At 37.4% G+C, this 19,213-nt stretch overlaps 1 protein-coding gene across 1 annotated transcript; it reads left to right on the top strand.

The window, feature by feature from the left end:
* The first annotated feature begins 4,197 nt into the window (after positions 1-4,197).
* LOC135679177 (ethylene-responsive transcription factor RAP2-13-like) lies at positions 4,198-6,235 on the top strand. Its single transcript, XM_065192652.1, has one exon. The coding sequence runs from the start codon at positions 4,832-4,834 to the stop codon at positions 5,966-5,968; it is 1,137 nt and encodes a 378-aa protein (XP_065048724.1). The 5' UTR covers positions 4,198-4,831; the 3' UTR covers positions 5,969-6,235.
* The last annotated feature ends 12,978 nt before the right edge of the window (positions 6,236-19,213 follow it).

The raw sequence follows: 19,213 nt of genomic DNA, 5'->3' as shown, positions 1-19,213 counted from the left end.
AATAGTTAAAGATTCATGAAAGAAAAATATTATATACTCAAATTATTCGAGAGCATCCTAAAGATGCATCCTACAGGAGATTCTCGAAGTTAAGTGAAGAATTATTTCAAGTAGACTTTGCTTGACCGAAATAAAAGAGTTGATTGATGTGTCAACATATACTATCTGCATGTTAAAACCCCCTTATCATAATACAAGCATACCAACCTTGAGTGTATATATATATAGAGAGAGAGGGAGAGAGAGAGAGAGGGGATATGCCCTTCTATATGCCAAACTTCAACCTTTTTTTGGTCCTCGTCGTGGTATTGATGTTGCTCAAAGTGTATCACGTGTATCCATGTCATCTGGTGGTCGAACATTGGAAAGTAGCTTCTCAAGCAGGCATCTTGGAGATGAAGCTTTCTAGTTTGGCCTAACTCCATGTAATTGAACTCTGGTCACGCCCAACCTTGCATCTTCTGCCAAGATTTTGGTTGGCCCAACTCCATTCTGGCATTGCCATCGTCTTCGATGTCCATCCAAATCTGACAAAGATGAGAAGTTCCGGTGGCAATCGAACGCCTCCTCCCTGCATGACTCACAGGTAACCTCTTTTTGGAGCTGTCCTTCTCAGGACATCAAAGTCTATGTTGAGCTGGAATTACGTAGGAATCATGACATGCTGACTCAGATATTACCAGGAGAACCGGAGTAAAGTACTTTTCCGACGTGGCTGTTCTCGGAATCCGATGAGGATGATAACCAACTTGCGTTTCAAGACAAAAAGAAGCTCGAAAGTTCCACCTCAGCCATCTCATGTGATGTGGGTAGAAATTTGCACGTATTCGAACATTTTATTTGACTATGAATTAATAGATACTGTCTCAGCTATCGATTTAAATGTTTGGAAGGGATGATCGAAGCCTTCTCAAACAAATAATACAAATCAATAAAAATTTTCCATGATTTTTATTGTATTGGATTGAGAAACTAAGATTAACTTAATATTTTCTTTGATTTTTTTTTTTGGGATGAAAGCAGTGAGAGAGAGGAAGAGGGAGAAGGAGAAGGAGAGAGCGACAGGACAAGCGCAGGCAAACTGCATGTGCTGCTGAGCTGCCGCAGCCGTGGAAGTTGCACTGCACGCGGTACGAGCGCATCTCTCCGTGCCTTTTGACTCTGTTGTCGACTCACCTCGCAAGTCTTTCCTGCTCGCTCACTCTCTCTCCACCTCTCTCTGTCTTCAACAGCGGAAGAGTTTATTGCAGCCACGCAACGTGTCACCGCGGAGGCAACGCCGTTGCCTTCTCCTCGAGATCCGACCGTCGGATAGAGGCAGAGGAGAAGGTGGGAGTCCCGTTCCCAACGGCGTCGGCGGCGGTGGGGTAGATCCAACGCTCTGGTCGACGCATCGCTTCGGGTGGAAGACAACATCTCTTTGCGTCCCACCAACTTTTGACCAATTGCAGGGGGTGAACGGGACCGCGGTTTAGTTAACCGGGCGGGGTTAGGTTTTCTTTTTCATGTTTGCCCCTATACATTTTAATATAACATATATGTCTCTTTAATCATTAAGATTCCCACCCATTATTATATTAAAAATAATAATAAATTATTAAAAAAATCTCTCTTTATAGATTTTTTTTAAGAATATACCCCTTATCTTTATAATTTCCTAATAATGTATATCAAGAATTCCCTCGGCCATCTACCTTTTTCCTATGAATCAATTTAATTATAATATTTTTAATAATATTATTTCTATAATAATAATAATAATAATAATAATAGGTGACTAAAGGAGATTTTTTTTAAAAAATCACCCAAAAAACCAATAGACTAAGAAAGAGAAAATGTATATACTATTTTTTAGCTTCGAAGGATTAAATCTAAAAATTATTGAAATATATATAGACATGAGAGAGAATCTCTCTCGATTGACAACCATAATATTGGTGTTGGGAACAACAGTGATTAAAGAAGGCATATATAAAGGGTGCAATTGGCTTGAGCTACATCGATGTCAACGGCGGCTCCATGCGTGAGACATGCATGCTTGTCATGCGCGTCCACTTTGTCGTCGGATGATCGCAACTCATTGCATCACAATTTTGTTCTTTATTTTTTTTGGTTGTTGGCGCATGATTGCTGTCATCATCACAGTTTTCTACTTGGCATGATTTTGCGATTGGTTATTGATGATCCATTTTTGAATCCCATTTTCTAAGAAAGGTTAATCGATTTACTTAATAGAAGATTTTTTGATAAATAAAAAAAATATATAAACACGCATCACGTTGCCATAAAAAAATATATATATATCATACGTTATGTATAATAACTTTCAGAACCAAGAGAGGAGAGGACAATTCGTCACATCACATCTAATTATAAATACTCCAAAATAATTTATATTTATATTTAAAATAATAAAAAATATATAAAAAAATCTTAAACCAATAAAAATAAAACTTCAATGGTATAGAATATGATAAAAATGATAATATCAACCTAATATTATAGATATAAATCTAATATAAAATAAAGATAAATTTTTTACATAATACAAAAGAAATAGTTTATCCAACATAAGAGGTGCATGAGAGACAACTTTTTGTCACATTAAGTATAATTTAAAAATCGATATAAACATATTTTTAAATTAATTCTAATTATATTTACAAGATCGAATCAGTTTTCTTCAATCTAGTAGATTCATTTAGGTTATTCGAAAATCGATAGAGTCAATTGTTAAATATAATCGATCTTACGGGATAGATTCAATTGTTAAATAAAATTGAAGTTGATGTCGAAGCAATTAGTAACTAATAAACTTAACCCCTTCTAATGAAAATGTTCAAATATTTTGATTTCAAGCATATATATATATATATATATATATATATATATATATATATATATATATATATATATATATATATATATATATATATATGGGATATATTTGGTGTAATAATAACCACATAAGTGCAACATAATGATTCACATGGAGGGACCATGGGGTACCAATCTAAAACATTCAAACATTAAAAGCAAACAAAAAAAAGAAAAAAGAGTACTGTTGTTTCATGATCATGACCAATTTTCAAACTTGGATACTTACGTGATTCCTTTCGTTTCTTTCATTTTTTTCATCCAAAAAATAAAATAGAAATCATAGACTACAATTTGTCATAAGATTATCCTAAACAAAGTATAATATATAATTTACTAAGGACAACTGTATGTGTTTTTTAGTAGTTGCATCTATAGTTCTAACACATGAAAAAGAAAAAAGAAAAAAAGAAGAAGGGAATGTAATATTCACATCCACTTTGAAGTGTGACATATGATGATATTTCAGATACCGACCACTTAAAAGGGAATCAATGAGGTCTAAATATATTGACATGCATAATTCACAAGGAGAATATTATTCATCCTGATGATAAAAGAAAGATCACAATGCACACACACACAAAAAAAAATCAATCGAATCCTAATCTTTCACGAGGGAATATATGCTCTACAAACAAAGACAAAAGAAAATGACATGATAGCAATTTCCACTTTAAATGACATCCACATGGTTCAAGTTTCACGCCTTCTATTCCTACTTCTCCTATTGCTTTCTTTACATGGGACAAAAGGAGAGGAAAGGAATCATCTTTAGGTGTCTCTCCATAGTTTTGTTGCTACACTATCTTAACAAATAGCTTCTAAGTTCATATTTGTTTCCATGAATTCATTCATTTATCATGACCAAAAAACTTCACTATTTGTGGATGCTTAGAGAAATAAACCAACAACAATGAGTGATGTCGGATTGTGTTGATATCAACATTTATGGATGTTAGTTTGATGATAGATTACGTAAGCCATAGGGACCTCATTGAGAAAAAAATAGAAACCTCAGGGGGCTTATTTTAATTAAGTGAAGACGAGGGTGTCAATTGAGAAAAAGACAAGCCGAAGCTGTGGTCATGTATACACATCCCGACGCTAGCCGGTAAGCCGCGGGACACCTGCCGGTAAACTTCTGCACGTGGCGGGTTCCGATTGGAAGTTGCTTCACTCATTGCTTCGTGGTGACGTTGGGTTGACGCGACCCCAACGCGCGTGGGATTAGAGGCTTAATTAATAACAGGATAACGCTAATCACGGTGGTTAACGACGCCGAGAGGTCGGCTTTATATACACCTATGTAGCCTCTGTCATTCAACCCCCAGAGAAGAGCGAACGCCACCTTCACAGGCGAACCCATCATCCCTTCCCACTCTTCGGTGAGGCTGAGCGACCCCCTTCCGAAGAAAGCGCAGGTTTGTCTTCTGACCTCTTCCTCCTCGTCTGGATCATCCTCTGTCGTCTTCTGTCTCGTTTAGAAGAAGAGAGAAGGAAGAAAGATCTCATCTTGAGGCTCCTTTTGGGTTGTTTCAGCAAAAAAGGAAGCCTTGGAAGCAATTTTTTTCTTCCTTTTTGTCTTAGGAAGACGGAGATTTCAGAACAGAGATCCAGATCTATTTTTCTGGATTTTTTTCGTCATTTTTGTTGGATTTTAATCAACCAAGAGGGCTGTTTTTCTGTACCCTGTGGTTGTTTTTTCTTCAGATTTCTACTTCTTCTCTTTAGAACTAAAAGAGGTCACCTTTTTGAACTAAACCTCTCTGGAAACCCAATTGCCTGTTCTTTGATTTTGTTTTAGAGCCAGCTTGGGTTGTATCTCGCCTTCTCTTCTCTCGTTCTGTCTCGTCTTTCCTTGTTACCAGGTCGTCTCTTTCTTGTTGTTCTTGTCAAGATCTTCTTCTTCCTTTTGAGTTCCCTTTTTTTTTCGAGTTTCTCTTAGATTTCCATGGCTACGGCTATAGATATGTACCGTAGTTGTCCATCTACCTCTGCAGACTCCGTCGATGAGGAGCTCATGAGAGCACTTGAGCCTTTTATGACAAGTGATTCCGCCTCCTCCCTCCCACACTCTCCTCCACCGTCGTCCACGTCCACCCTCACCTACCCCTCTCCCTCTTCTCTCACTTCCTTTCTTTCCCCTTCTCCTGTATCCTCCCCCTCCCTCTTCTTCCCCTCCTCTATTCAAAATCCAAACTTGGATTGCTACTCCCTTCAAAATTCCACCTTCGGGAGTTATCCCTATCAAGATCCCACCTTGGATATCATGTGCCGTATCGGTTCGGTTGGACTTACCCACCTCAGTCCTGCCCAGATCCAGCAGATCCAAGCTCAATTCCTCTTCCAACAGCAGCAACAGCAGAGCCTCCTTGTCGCCAGGCAGTTGCCGCCGAATCATCACCGTCACCACCACCAATCTACGGGCTTTCTGGGCCCGCGGCCTCAGCCGATGAAGCACACTGTTTCCCCCGCCGTGTCGAAGCCCACGAAACTATACCGCGGGGTGCGGCAGCGCCACTGGGGTAAGTGGGTGGCGGAGATCCGTCTCCCAAAGAACCGAACCCGCCTCTGGCTCGGGACCTTCGACACCGCCGAGGAGGCCGCGCTAGCCTACGACAAGGCCGCCTACAAGCTCCGCGGTGACTTAGCGAGGCTCAACTTCCCGAACTACCGGCACGCCGCCGCCGCCGCCCCCGGTCCCCTTCACTCCACCGTCGACGCTAAGCTCCAGGCCCTCTGCCAGAACTTGGCCAATTCCTCAAAAAGGGGGGGCGGCCCGCCGCGCAGCTCCACCCTCCAGTCCAACCCAGAGCCCGCGACAATCGGCAGCGGCGATCCGGCGCCGACGATCGTGGAGGAGGCTGCGGCTAGGGGTGACTTGGTTTGCCAGGGCTCGGAGGATAACAAGTCAGAGAGCTCGTCGGAGGGCGAGGACTCCTCGTCGGGGTCGTCGTCGGCATCGGCGTTCGAGATGCAGCATTTGGATTTCACCGAGATGCCGTGGGACGAAACGGATAACTTAATGTTGCGGAAATATCCATCATGGGAGATTGACTGGGACTCCATCCTCTCCCCCAGTAATTAGTTCTCGATGTTGCATTGCCTTCTGTAGGGTGTCGTCGTCTCTACCGGCTGCTGCAAATGGGGTTTTAGACATTTGCCGAGCTGCTATGGAGACTCTTTGGTCTTCAGTACTGTTAGTGTCCATTTGAGGTCATGGGGTGTAGCTCTCTAGTGTATCTTGTAGTTGTGTCCTTCCTGCTGGTTATTTTTGCCTCAGCAGAGCTAGTGAGGAACAATGTTGTATTATTGATACCTCCGTTTAGTGTGAAGTATGGTTTCTGGTGTGATATTTCTATGCATGTGATGAAGTCAGTAATCAGAGATCACGAGTCCAAAGAAAAAAAATCTCTTAGATTAGGAAGGCTTGGACGAACTTTGGTTTGGGGAAGAAGAAAGAATTCAGAAAACTATTTCAGACACAGTATTATCAGGAAATCTCTCTCATTGATGACTCCCCTCCATTGAAGGCACACTGTTGATCAGCAATTTTGTGCAGTGAACTTTAGAGATAAGGCTGACACTATTGTTAATGTTCAACTTTCTGGATAGATAATGGAAGAACATGTTCTGTTGCCAGTTCAAACTAAAGGAGGATTGGTAAGGGACAATAGGTGCCATATCAGTTGGACAAGATATGATTCCTGCTGCTGGCTTTGGAACTTTACAGCAGCACTGATGGTTGGGCCATCACAGTTACTGAAATCATGCGACCCATCCATCCAGTAGACTGTGAAGTATTCCATCTGGCTATTCTTCTGGAACCCATCAAGTATGCTAAACAAGTTGCTTAGGTATGAAGGTATTCCATCTGACTGTTCTTCTGCCATGTTTCCATCACCTCATCAAATAATTGATTTGTGTTGCTTGCCACCAGAGAAGCTGACTCTTGACTCAATGAATGGTGGTTATGTGTGACTGTGGTGACATTTGATTTGTGAAGTGCTTCTAATGTGATGTTTCAACAGTAGCTTCTTTAGATGGACATAAGATGAGAGCATAATCAACTGGAATCTCTGTGCTTATCTTGTTGAAAAGGACCCCATGTCATGTGGAAGCAGCCAGACCCAATGTTCAACCCCACTTGTCCTTCCTTTACTGCTCATCTCAATCATCAAAGATAAGGGGGTGACCACCCAGCCAACCCCAGCTCATATCTTTGTTCTTACTCTGGCAAAAGCATCCCCCTTGCTTGTAAAAGGGTTGCTTGGACCAGCAGAGCTCTGAAAGAGATGCTCAACTAGCATTACTTTTATTAATTTCTTCTCCTTTTCTTCTGGCCTACATAGAAAATCTCAAAAGATGATCTCCTAGGTGTGTAAATGCCTCACAACACTCTTGAGTAGTCTTTCTCTAGGCAGTGAATATTTCTGTAAAGAAAGAACACTGACAAACAAATTGGAATCTGATGCTTTTCATATCAGATTAAGAACAAAGTGCACTTGGATCATCCCCAACAAATTGAAGAGTGGAGTTGGCTCATCACTTTTGCTCCAACTTTTGGATTCTCAATTCTGCAACACTAGATTTCTATCTCTAGATTCCCACTGAAATTGCATATCACTTTACAAAAACTGCTACTTTATTAATTGCATATGAATCATCAAACCAGAAGTTAATGAGGCTTGGTCTTGAGAAATGTTTTCTGCAACCACACAAAAATGCATAAAATGCTGTTACCTACATTATGAGAATATAATTACCATCATATAGCTTGGCAAACATGTTTTTGGACTAAGATATTTTTTCGACTTCAGTAGTCAGATCTTGTATTCTCCTGCTATTTGGCACTGGACATGCTATTCTTTTGCACAGCTTCCTGATGACAGAAAAGGTCAATATGATACTGGAAGTTTACAGTCACTAGTAGAAATCAGTTGCCATTATTCTTTGAGATCATCTCATCTCTGGTGACACTATATTGTGAGATTTGTATGTAACAGGCAACCAGCTTTAATTAGAGCACAACATCACATACACCATGGAGGTGTATAGAAATTATGTTCACTGTATACTTGTACTCTAATCAGAGGATCTTCCACATGAGTGGTCATTAATCAAAGAGAAAAGCATGAAGGAGCAATCAAGAAACTCTAGTGGAAGAATGAGGTAGAGAATGCAGCTGAGACAGAAATTGCACTCTTTTACAGGAAGTATATTATTCTTTACTTGCGCATATTCTTTACAGGAAGTATATTATTCTCTTTTACAAGAAATTGCACTCTTTTACAGAAATTGCACTTTTTGTCTCAGCTGAGAATGCAGCTGAGACAAAAAGGTGGCAATGGACAATCATCAGCAAAGAGGCAACAAGTCAACAGTCACATATAATGAGTAGTAGCAAACCACCATTACTCAGCAGCTATTCTCAGCTCAAGCTAGCATTGTTCTTTCAACTAAGCAAACTCCTACAAGAAAGCAGCATCAGCAGCATCCAGCTTCGTTTTCAGAAATGTAGCATTTTTGTTTCAGAATTGCAGTGGACAACAAAGTACACAGTTGCAGTATACCACTTTTTTTTGAGATTTGAATGTAACATTATGTCTGATGTTGAAGATGAAGAAGAATTTCTAGGGAAGCAATTCTTTGTTTATATTTTCATCAAAATCTGTTCCATAGCTATCTTTCTGTGACGGTCCAGAGAATGCTTTTGGCTAAAACTTCTGCTTCAGTGTATTGATTCCTTGAACACTTTTGTTACATTCAATCCAGATGGTATACAAAGCAGCCCCTGAAAAAAAAAATCTATAGGATGCCAGAATCAGAAACAAGTAATGCCTTGGATGCATGCTCCTGCAATGGACAACTTGGATGCATGCTCTTCAAATTTAGGTTGCAGCTAACAATAATGATAACAGACATGAAAAAAAAAAACCTCTATATTGGATTTTTTTTTCTCAATTTTTATTGTACCTAAAACAATGTACAATGAAGAAACAACATGATTTAAAATATCTGTAGCTAAAAAACAAAACAAAACCATATTTTTCAAAGTATTTAAAAAATAAAATAAAATCATATTTTCCAAAGTATTTGGTCGTTGTGCAATGATTGTTGCACGAAAAAATCGTAAAACCGAAAATCACACATATCATATTAGAAATATTATCTAGAGAGATTGTATATCCCAGAAATTTTCAGATCTGATAGAGAGGATAAAGGAGAACTCATATACTCTTCTGGTGATCCACACAGCAAACGTAGTGACGATACTCCTCAGGTCATTGTGGGATCTCTCTCTCCATACTCATTGCATGATTTCCCTATCCATATGCAACGCAAGACTACCAGAGCCAAGGAGGAGGAGAGGAGGTTGTGGAGAATAGGAGAGACGACCATCAGAAGTTCTATACTATGAACCATGATGTTCCTTCTTTTTATAGAGGTACAAGCAGCTTAAACTTTAATGGATCCTATCCTCATTGGATCTCTAACCAATTATCCAATTGGATTTCTATCCAATTATTCAATTGGATCTTATTCACAAGATCCAAACTAAGGGATCCGCGGATATCTCATATCTGTAGGGAAATCTAGGGGCGACATCACATGCATAGCGAAAAAATAAAAAACAAAAATCCCCAAATTTTTCAAAAATGTGTTCGGCGTCGTGCGAAGATTGATGCGTAAAATCCGCGAAACTGAAAACCATGCGTGAGATAGTTGTGTTACCTAGGGAGATCGTATATCCCTGAATCCCTGTAGATTTGTAGAAGATAATGAAGGAGGTTAAGCGTCCTCCTCTCTTGATCCACTGCCCAAATCTCCGGTCTTTGGTTCTCTCCTATTTATAGAGGTCCCCTATCTACTTAATCCTAATGGATCCTACCATATTGGGTATCAGATTTTCATCCAACTACCTAAGTCTCTTAGATTATTGGATCTCTATCTAATAATCTCTCATTGGCTCTTATTAGATCGCATTCATTGGATCCAATAATTCATGGGCTTATTGGATATCCAATAAGATAGGGGCTCCAACGGATATCTCATATCCGAACCTCTACTCGTCGCAACGCCTACCATATGTGTGTGACCCTCTAGGCCCAATATCGAGCTAGCCTTGAGTCATACCTATCAGAACTCTTTTTGGTTCAATGAATTATTATCTTCATAATAATTCACTTGACTCATCGACTACGGACATACTAGGCCATTACGTCGTAGCCCCTAGACGATACAGGGGAATCCAATCCTTGGGATATGTCTATCCTCAGTTATTGTATATTTATAGTCTTTTATCCATCTAATACCCTAGAGATCGTATACCGGGTATGGTATTATCATGCCCATACAGTTTCTACTCGAGTCTCGCTCTAATTGGATTTTCCTAAAGAACTCTTTCTCTCTCAATCTGAATGACCATAACTAGGGATTTGTTTGAGCAAGAACACATGAAATATTTATTTCATGACATCGAGAGTGGATAATTCTCTATCGATACTCAATAGTCCTCGTAAGGTTGGCTGCCACTCTCGATGACCGGTTGTGCTAGATCTGAAACTTCTAAGCTTATAAGTCTAGTATCAAAGAGTGGAGTACTAATACAAGACATCCTTTTGTATCTAAGTCTAAGGACCAGATACATTATTGGGATTACGGAATCACTGTTTGACAATAAGGAATCATCAACCATCCATCATTCGGTGAGCAGATCAATCAGTGAACTTATTATCTAATGAGCACCTACATTGTATCCCTAGTATCCCCATACGTGTAGCTATGAGACCCGCTGCCTCCATCATATGGACGACTATAAAACACATTAGGCCATTACGCCGTAGCCCCTAGACGATATAGGGAATCCAATCCTTTGGACATGTCTATCCTCAATTCTTGTATATTTATAGTCTTTTATCCATCTAATACCCCAAAGATCATATACTAGGTATGGTATTGTCAGGCCTATACAGTTTCTACTCGAGTCTCGCTCTAATCGGATTCTCCCAGAGAACTCTTTCTCTCTCAATCCGAATGACCATGACTAGGGATTTGTTTGAGCAAGAACACATGAAATATTTATTTCATGACATCGAGAGTGGATAATTCTCTATCGATACTCAATATTCCTCGTAAGGTTGGCTGCCACTCTCGATGACTGGTTGTACTAGATTTAAAACTTCTAAGCCTATAAGTCCGGTATCAAAGAGTGGAGTACTAATACAAGACATCCTTTGTATCTCAAGTCTAAGGACCAGATACACCATTGGGATTACGGAATCGCTGTTTGACAATAAGGAATCATCAACCATCCATCATTCCATGAGCGGATTAATCAGTGAACTTATTATCTAATGAACACTTACATTGTATCCCTAGTGTCTCCACACGAGCAACTATGAGATGAGCTGCCTCCATCATATGGACGTCTATACAACACATTAGTCTGTCTGGTTATCTCGATATCTCTCTCGAGTAACCTATGACCAAGATTATTTAAGATATGTGTTTAAAGGTGCATCGGTCTCATTATCATGATTTCATCACGATCTGATTCCTATTGCAAAGATCCATGAACATCAAAATATATATATATATATATATATATATATATATATATATATATATATATATATATATATATATATATATATATATATATATATATATATATATATATATATATATATATATATATATATATATATATATGCAACAAGTAATATAAAGTGATAAAATATCAAATAATATAATAAGAAAAAAAAATACATATCATGTCACATGTGTCATAACTCACATGATTAGCTTGTAAGGCATCTATGACTAGCAATATCTGCACCTCTACTTATGGTAATATCCACCATATGTGTGTGACCCTCTAGGCTTGATACTGAGCTGACCGTGAGTCAATCCTATCAGAACTCATTTTGACTCAAAACTCCTTCTGATATAATGAATTATTATCTCCATAATAATTCACTCGACTCATCGACTATAGACGTACTAGGCCACTATGTCATAGTCCTCAAACGATACAGGAGATCTAATCTATTAAACTTGTCTGTCCAGTTACCATATGTTTATAGTCCCTCATCTATCAAATATCCCAAAGATCGTATATTGGACATGGTAATGTCAAGCCTATATGGAATCCTGTAAGAGTCTCATTCTAATCGGATTCTCCTCGAGAACTTATTCTTTCTCAATCCGAACGACACTAGCTAGAACTTTTGTTTGAGCGAGCATGCATGAGATATTTCTCTTACGATACTGAGAGTGGATGATCATCTATTGATACTCGGTTGCCTTTGTAAGATTGGCTATCATTCCCGAGAAACAGTTGTATCAGATTTAAAACTTCCAAACTTGTAAGTCTGGTGTTGAAAAATAGAGTAATTATACAATACATCTTTGGTGTCTCAAGTATAAGAATTAGACATACAATTGAGACTACAAAATTATTGTCTAACGTCAAATATAATTAACCATCCAATTTTTAATAAGTGAATCAATCGGTGAACTCATTCTCTAATGAGTACATGTATTGTATCTCTAGTGTCCTCACACAAGCGACTATGAGACAAATCGCCACAATCATATGAACGAGTATATAGCGCATTAATCTATATAATTATCTCGATTTCCTTCTCAAGTAACTTATAACATGATTTAGGATTTATGTTTAAAGGCGAATCGATCTCAATATCATGATCTCATCACGATACGATTCTCAATGTATACATATGTATACATATATATGTATATATATATATGTATACATATATACATATATATATATACATAAATACATATATATAAATATATACATACATACATGTAGATATATATATATATATGTACATATATATATATATATATATATATATATATATATATATATATATATATATGTATATGTATATATATATATGTATATATATATATATATATATATATATATGTATATATATATATATGTATATATATATATATGTATATATATATATATATACATATGTATATGTATATGTATATGTATATGTATATATATAAACATATACATATACATATATATATATACATATACATATGTATATAATATATATATATATATATATATATATATATATATATGTATATATATATATATGTATATATATATATGTATATATATATATATATGTATATATATATGTACATGTATATATATATATACATATATATATATGTACATATATATATATATACATATATATATATATATATACATATATATATATATATGTATATATATATATATATATATATACATATATATATATATGTATATATATATATACATATACATATATTTATATATACATATATACATATACGTATATATATTTATATATACATATACATATACATATACATATACATATATACATATACATATGTATATATATATATGTATATTTATATATATATATATATATATATATATGTATATATATATATATATACATATATATATATATATATATATACATATATATATATATATATATATATACATATATATATATATATATATATATATATATATATATATATGTTGAATCTCGTATTTTGATGATGAAACTACTTGATATATGTTTATGATTTAATCTGCGTTTTGAGTGACGCAGGATGCTTCGATCAGGATGAGACAATTAAAGCAGGAAAATCATATTGTGCCGAAGGAACATGTCAGAAGATTGGACGTCGGGCCGGTGGATCGGTCGGCGTATCGACAGAAGGCTTCGGGCCGTGGACTCGGGCATCGGGCCAAGAAGAGCGGGTATTGTGCCAAGGATATCGGAGTTGCGGAGTCAACTGGCCGATTGGGCAATAGGCTGCACGAGAGGACGATGCGCCGAAGAATCGGACGAAGCGTCGAGGGACCAATGACATGTCGGACAACTTGGTTAATTGCTTAGGATTAATTGTCTCGATTGAAGTTTTATTTTGTTGTGCAGGATTAACTATGATAACGATGAAGACATAAAGCGAAACAAAGTGTCGGAGTCAAGCGCGAAGGATTTGTTGCGAGTTCGAGAGTTCGACGGAAGTCCGAAGATTCGTTGGGAGTTCGCGGAGCTCGCCGAGAAAGATCGGAGCTTGCCGAAGAAGCTCGTTGGAACTCGCTAAGAACAAATCGTGAAGTCTAGGAGCTTGCCGGGAGTCCGCAGAATGGTTTCCGAGAGTTCATCGGAAGACCGCCGGAAGTTTGCCGGAAGCTCGCTAGAAGAAGTCTTGACTTGCGGACTTTGTAATAGCTTAGAAAATGTCTTTAAATTCATAGTTAGCACGTTAATTAGGGTTAGGATTAGGTGTTAATCCTATAACCCAAGTAGGGGCCAATTAGGCCCAAGTTCGGACTGGTTTGGACCAAGTTTGGAGCCAAACCATGTGAGCTGGAATAGTGAAGAGGTGCCACCTCTCCAGCTTGGAGGTAGCACCGCCCAGGCTATGTCTTCCTGCGAGGTTGGGAGGTGCAACCGCCCCAGCCAGGAGGTGCAACCGCCCCAGGCAGGAGGTGCAACCGCCTGGGCTGTGGGGTTGGGAGGTGCAACCGCCCCAGCCAAGAGGTTGCACCGCCAGAGCTCAAGTTCCGAGCTCTGCCAGGCGATGCAACCACCGAGCTCAGTCTTCGAGCTCTGGCAGAGAGGTGCATCAGCCTGAGCTAAGTCTCGAGCTCTGCCAGGTGATGCATTCACCAAGCTCAGTCTTCGAGCTCTGGCAGAGAGGTGCATCAGCCTGAGCTCAGTTTCGAGCTCTCCCAGGTGATGCAACCACCGAGCTCAGATTTCGAGCTCTGCCAGGTGATGCAACCACCAAGCTCAGTCTTCGAGCTCTGCCAGGTGATGCAACCATCGAGCTCAGTCTTCGAGCTATGGCAGAGAAGAGCAATCGGCTGAGCTCAGTCTTCGAGCTCTGCCAGGCGGTGCCACCTCTCCAGTTGAGAGGTGCAACCGCCTGATCCCAGAATTCTGGGATTTGATCGATTTGATCGTTTTGAGCTCGAATTTTGAATTGGGTTGGGGCCTATAAATACCCCACCCATTCAGCACTGAAAAGAGAATAGACCTACACCGAAATCTTGATCTTTTCTGTGATTCTAAGAGTTCAAAAGTGTTGTAAAGCCTTTAAGTCTCCTCCTTCTGTTCTTCAAGTTTTCAGTTGTAAAGTGAGGAGAGAAAGGTCTGTAAAGGTTGTCTCCTAAGCCTGTCAAAAGGAGAGAAATTGTAAGAGGGAAGTTTGGCCTTCGCCCATTGAAGGAAGGCACCTAGTTGACGTCGGCAACCTCATCGGTGGAGGAAGCCAAAAGTGGAGTAGGTCAAGGCTGACCGAACCACTCTAAATCTCTGGTTTGCGTTTATTTTCGAGCACTTTATCATTACTGCAAACCTCCCTCATCTCTACTGCTCTCTGCGCTTTCACGAACAAATTCTAAGTGCTGTTCTTCCAAATCTGCATTCAGACGTAAATTCGTATTTTCATACATTACAGTTTACGTTTACGTTTGATTCTGCAGAACTGTTTTCCGTGCTTTTACGAACGAGCTTCTTTGCAGTTTACGCTTACATTTTAATCCTATTAATAACTGCAATCTGTCCTCTATGATTTTACGAACGAGTTTCAACATTTAGACGCAAAACTGCATTCAGACGTAAATCGGCTTTTCTCGCTCAATCGTCAGATTTCAGTTCACGTTTACGTCTTGATTTCAACTGCATACTGCCTTCTGCGAGTATACAAACAAGTTTCAAAGTTTAGACGTAAATCTGCGTTTAGACGTAAATATGCGTTTAGACGTAAAACTACGTTTAGACGTAAATCTGCGTTTAGACGTAAAACTGCGTTTAGACGTAAAACTGCGTTTAGACGTAAATCTGCGTTTAGACGTAAATCTGCGTTTAGACGTAAATCTGCATTTAGACGTAAATCTGAGTTTAGACGCAAAACTGCGCTTAGACGCAAAACTGCGCTTAAACGCAATCTGCGCTTAGACGCAAACTGCACTTAGATACAAATTGAGAATTTGCTTTTGCATCATAATAGTTTTTGAACGAACGCAGCTTTTGGTTTTTAAATTAATATAAGATTTCCGCTGCACTAATTCACCCCCCCCCTCTTAGTGCTCTCGATCCTAACAATTGGTATCAGAGCGGGGTATTTCTCATTTCGGATTTACACCCGAGAGAAATGACTTTTCAAGAGGGCTGTTCGGTCTTTCGTCCACCGTTCTTTAACGGATTGGACTACACTTATTGGAAAACTCGAATGAGAGTTTTCTTAATTTCTCTAAATCTGGATTTATGGAATATCATTGAAAACGGTTTTCAACTTCCCTCCAAACCGATGAACGAATGGTCGGTTTTGGAGAAGAAGAATTTTTCTTTAAACACAAAGGCTATGAATGCCTTATTTTGCGCATTGGACAAAAATGAGTTCAATCGGATTTCTACGTGTGAAACGGCTTTCGATATTTGGCGCACTCTTGAAATCACGCACGAGGGAACTAGTAGAGTCAAAGACTCGAAAGTTAATATTCTACTGCTTGATTTCGAGCTTTTTCATATGAAACCAAGCGAAACCGTTGTTGACATGTACACCCGTTTTACGGATGTCGTCAATGGTTTAAAATCACTTGGTAAAAGCTTTTCGGATTTTGAACTCGTTAACAAAGTTTTGCGCTCACTTTCTAAAACTTGGGATTCAAAAGTAACTGCTATTCAAGAATCAAAAAACTTGAACCATTTTCCACTTGAAGAACTAATTGGTTCATTGATCACATATGAAATGACGTGCAATGCACGTGAAGAACTTGAGAACCACCTTCCAAAGAACAGGAAGGATTTGGAACTCTGGACAAATGAATGCCACTTGAGCGATGACTCAAGTAATGAGGACAATGATGAACAAACCAACCTTCCAAAGAACAGGAAGGATTTGGGACATAGAACATTTGAAGACCACTCGAGCATAAGCTCAAGTGATGGTGAACTTAAAATGAAACGAAAATTAAAAAGCAAAAAGAATGGAACTACTTGCTTTAAACGCAAGAAGAAGAACAAAAATTGGGATGAATCGAGCTCCTCCGAAGAAGAGAAAGTCAACAAAAGCAAGGCGGCAAACTACGCCTTAACAGCCTACAATGATGAGGTAATCAAAATCCCCCTAATTTACTTCGAAATTACATGATGCTTTTGATGATGCACTTTTTTAAAAAATTTTTTTGAAAATTATATTTTTAATAATTTAACAATGAAAATGCAAAAATATGATCATGCTTGTAATCTCGAAAATGATAATGAAAATTGCATGTCTCATGTTAATGCAAGATAGAAATCTAATGATTTTACACCTAGTGAGATTAATCTTATGTGCTTGAGAAGCAAGAATATATATTTTGATCATTTTCATATTGCTTTTCAATAACGATACATGGCTTTTGTCTGGAAGGCTTGATATTTTTCATTGTCTTTGTTTATTAAATATAATGTATGGTTTTGACATAAGAATAAAGATTTGAGCATGCTATTATAAAGTCAATCATAAATTAAAATTAAAGAAGTTTTAGGCATTTATAAGAATCATTCAAAATTATCTTCAATGAAACCTTGCTTAATGTTGCAATGAAAATATTAAAGTTATACTTGATGATTTCAGATTTGACAAATGCTACACTTTAAATATGAATCATTCTTCAATCAGATTAAATGCTTCAATCATTTTTCTAACTCTAGAGTTCTCGATTTTGGTGAAATACAAGTGATAAATTCATTTATGATATCTTGTAAATCACTTGAATTATGAATGAGTTTTTCTTTTTTATGATGTGTTAAAAGAATCACTTAAAAAGAAAATGTTTTTCCCATTTTATCGAGATTAATGATTTCATGATATTATGTGAATCTCGAAACTAATTTTGATGAAATAGTAATAACGTTATTCATGTTATGAATCTTAAAAATGATAATATGCTTCATGTGATAATATGAATACATGAAACACTTATGATATTCTGTGTATTCATAAAATATTTATCTCATCATCCAATAACTCTTCTTGATATTCCTTATGAGATGAAATGAAATAATGCATGAAATTCAAATGAGGAGTTAATGATCATGCATAATAAGATGTAATGAATTCTAGATACCATCGTTTGAATATCTATGATCATGCTGCCAAAATGATGTATCATGAATGCTTGAATATCATGTTTGATATGCTCATGATGAAGATTGATTTTTCGGTATCATGCATAAATTTTTTGAAATGTAATGTTAATAAACTTGTGCATTGAAACTATAATGATGCACAAATAAGAATGATTACTTACCTTTGTCATGATTTAGAAATTGATGTAAAGGGTTTTTCCCTTGTTGACAATGACAAAGGGGGAGATAGCTAGCTTGTACAAGTCAAGAAGATGAAAAAACTTGATTGCTAGCTTGCCTATCTCAAGAGGCAAAAATGCTAACTTGCACATCTAGCAAAACTTGACAAATTTGCATATATCAAGAAGCAAGAGTTGCTTTCTTGAACATCTCAAAATTGCTAGCTTGCGGGCCTTAAAATGTACAAACTTTTTGCTAGCTTGTATATGGTAAACCTGCTATCATACTATCATGATGATGAGTATGTCTTATCTTTATGATTGAATTTGAAAAACAATGGCAAAAATACATCTTAATGATTGAACGTGTTAAAATTATTTTTCGAACCTTCTTGATTGAATGATTGAATCACTTGACTGGCATAATGATTTTACACAATTACATGTTGAAAATTATGTGCTTGAATACAAAACTTCCATGATAACAAGCATGCTTTACCTTCATGATTGTAATTGAATATCTATAGCAAAACCTTGTTCGAATGGAAGAAAGACTCAAATTTCATTTTCGGATTCTCTTGAGTCTAACATATCAAGTTCACTCTCTTCCAAACTTAACAAGCATATGCCATATCAAGTTTAGTTCATATCATTAATTTTTGACATATGTAATTGACTAGCAAATACATCTCTCATACACACATTATGTGAAAAATATTTTTTTGAGAAATGGATTTGATGAATATGGATGAAAGTGTTTTTACTTGCAAGGATTTATTTCACATACATAACAACAAGCACTTATGCTTAAAATTTGCTTATATCGTTCTCCGTTTTGTTGATGACAAAGGGGGAGAAATATATGAATTGATGCCATGAACACTGATGCTAGGCTTGCATCATCAAGAGATATATGAATTGATATGATTGCCATATTTGCAATGCTTGCATCATTAAGAG

Source organism: Musa acuminata, chromosome BXJ1-7 (assembly GCF_036884655.1).
Source record: "Musa acuminata AAA Group cultivar baxijiao chromosome BXJ1-7, Cavendish_Baxijiao_AAA, whole genome shotgun sequence".
Classification (NCBI taxonomy): Eukaryota; Viridiplantae; Streptophyta; class Magnoliopsida; order Zingiberales; family Musaceae; genus Musa; species Musa acuminata.
This window is presented reverse-complemented; position numbering and strand designations above follow the sequence as displayed.

Bases quoted from the DNA above. Each gene is read 5' to 3' on its own strand.
- LOC135679177 (XM_065192652.1), top strand. From the start codon at position 4,832: ATGGCTACGGCTATAGATATGTACCGTAGTTGTCCATCTACCTCTGCA.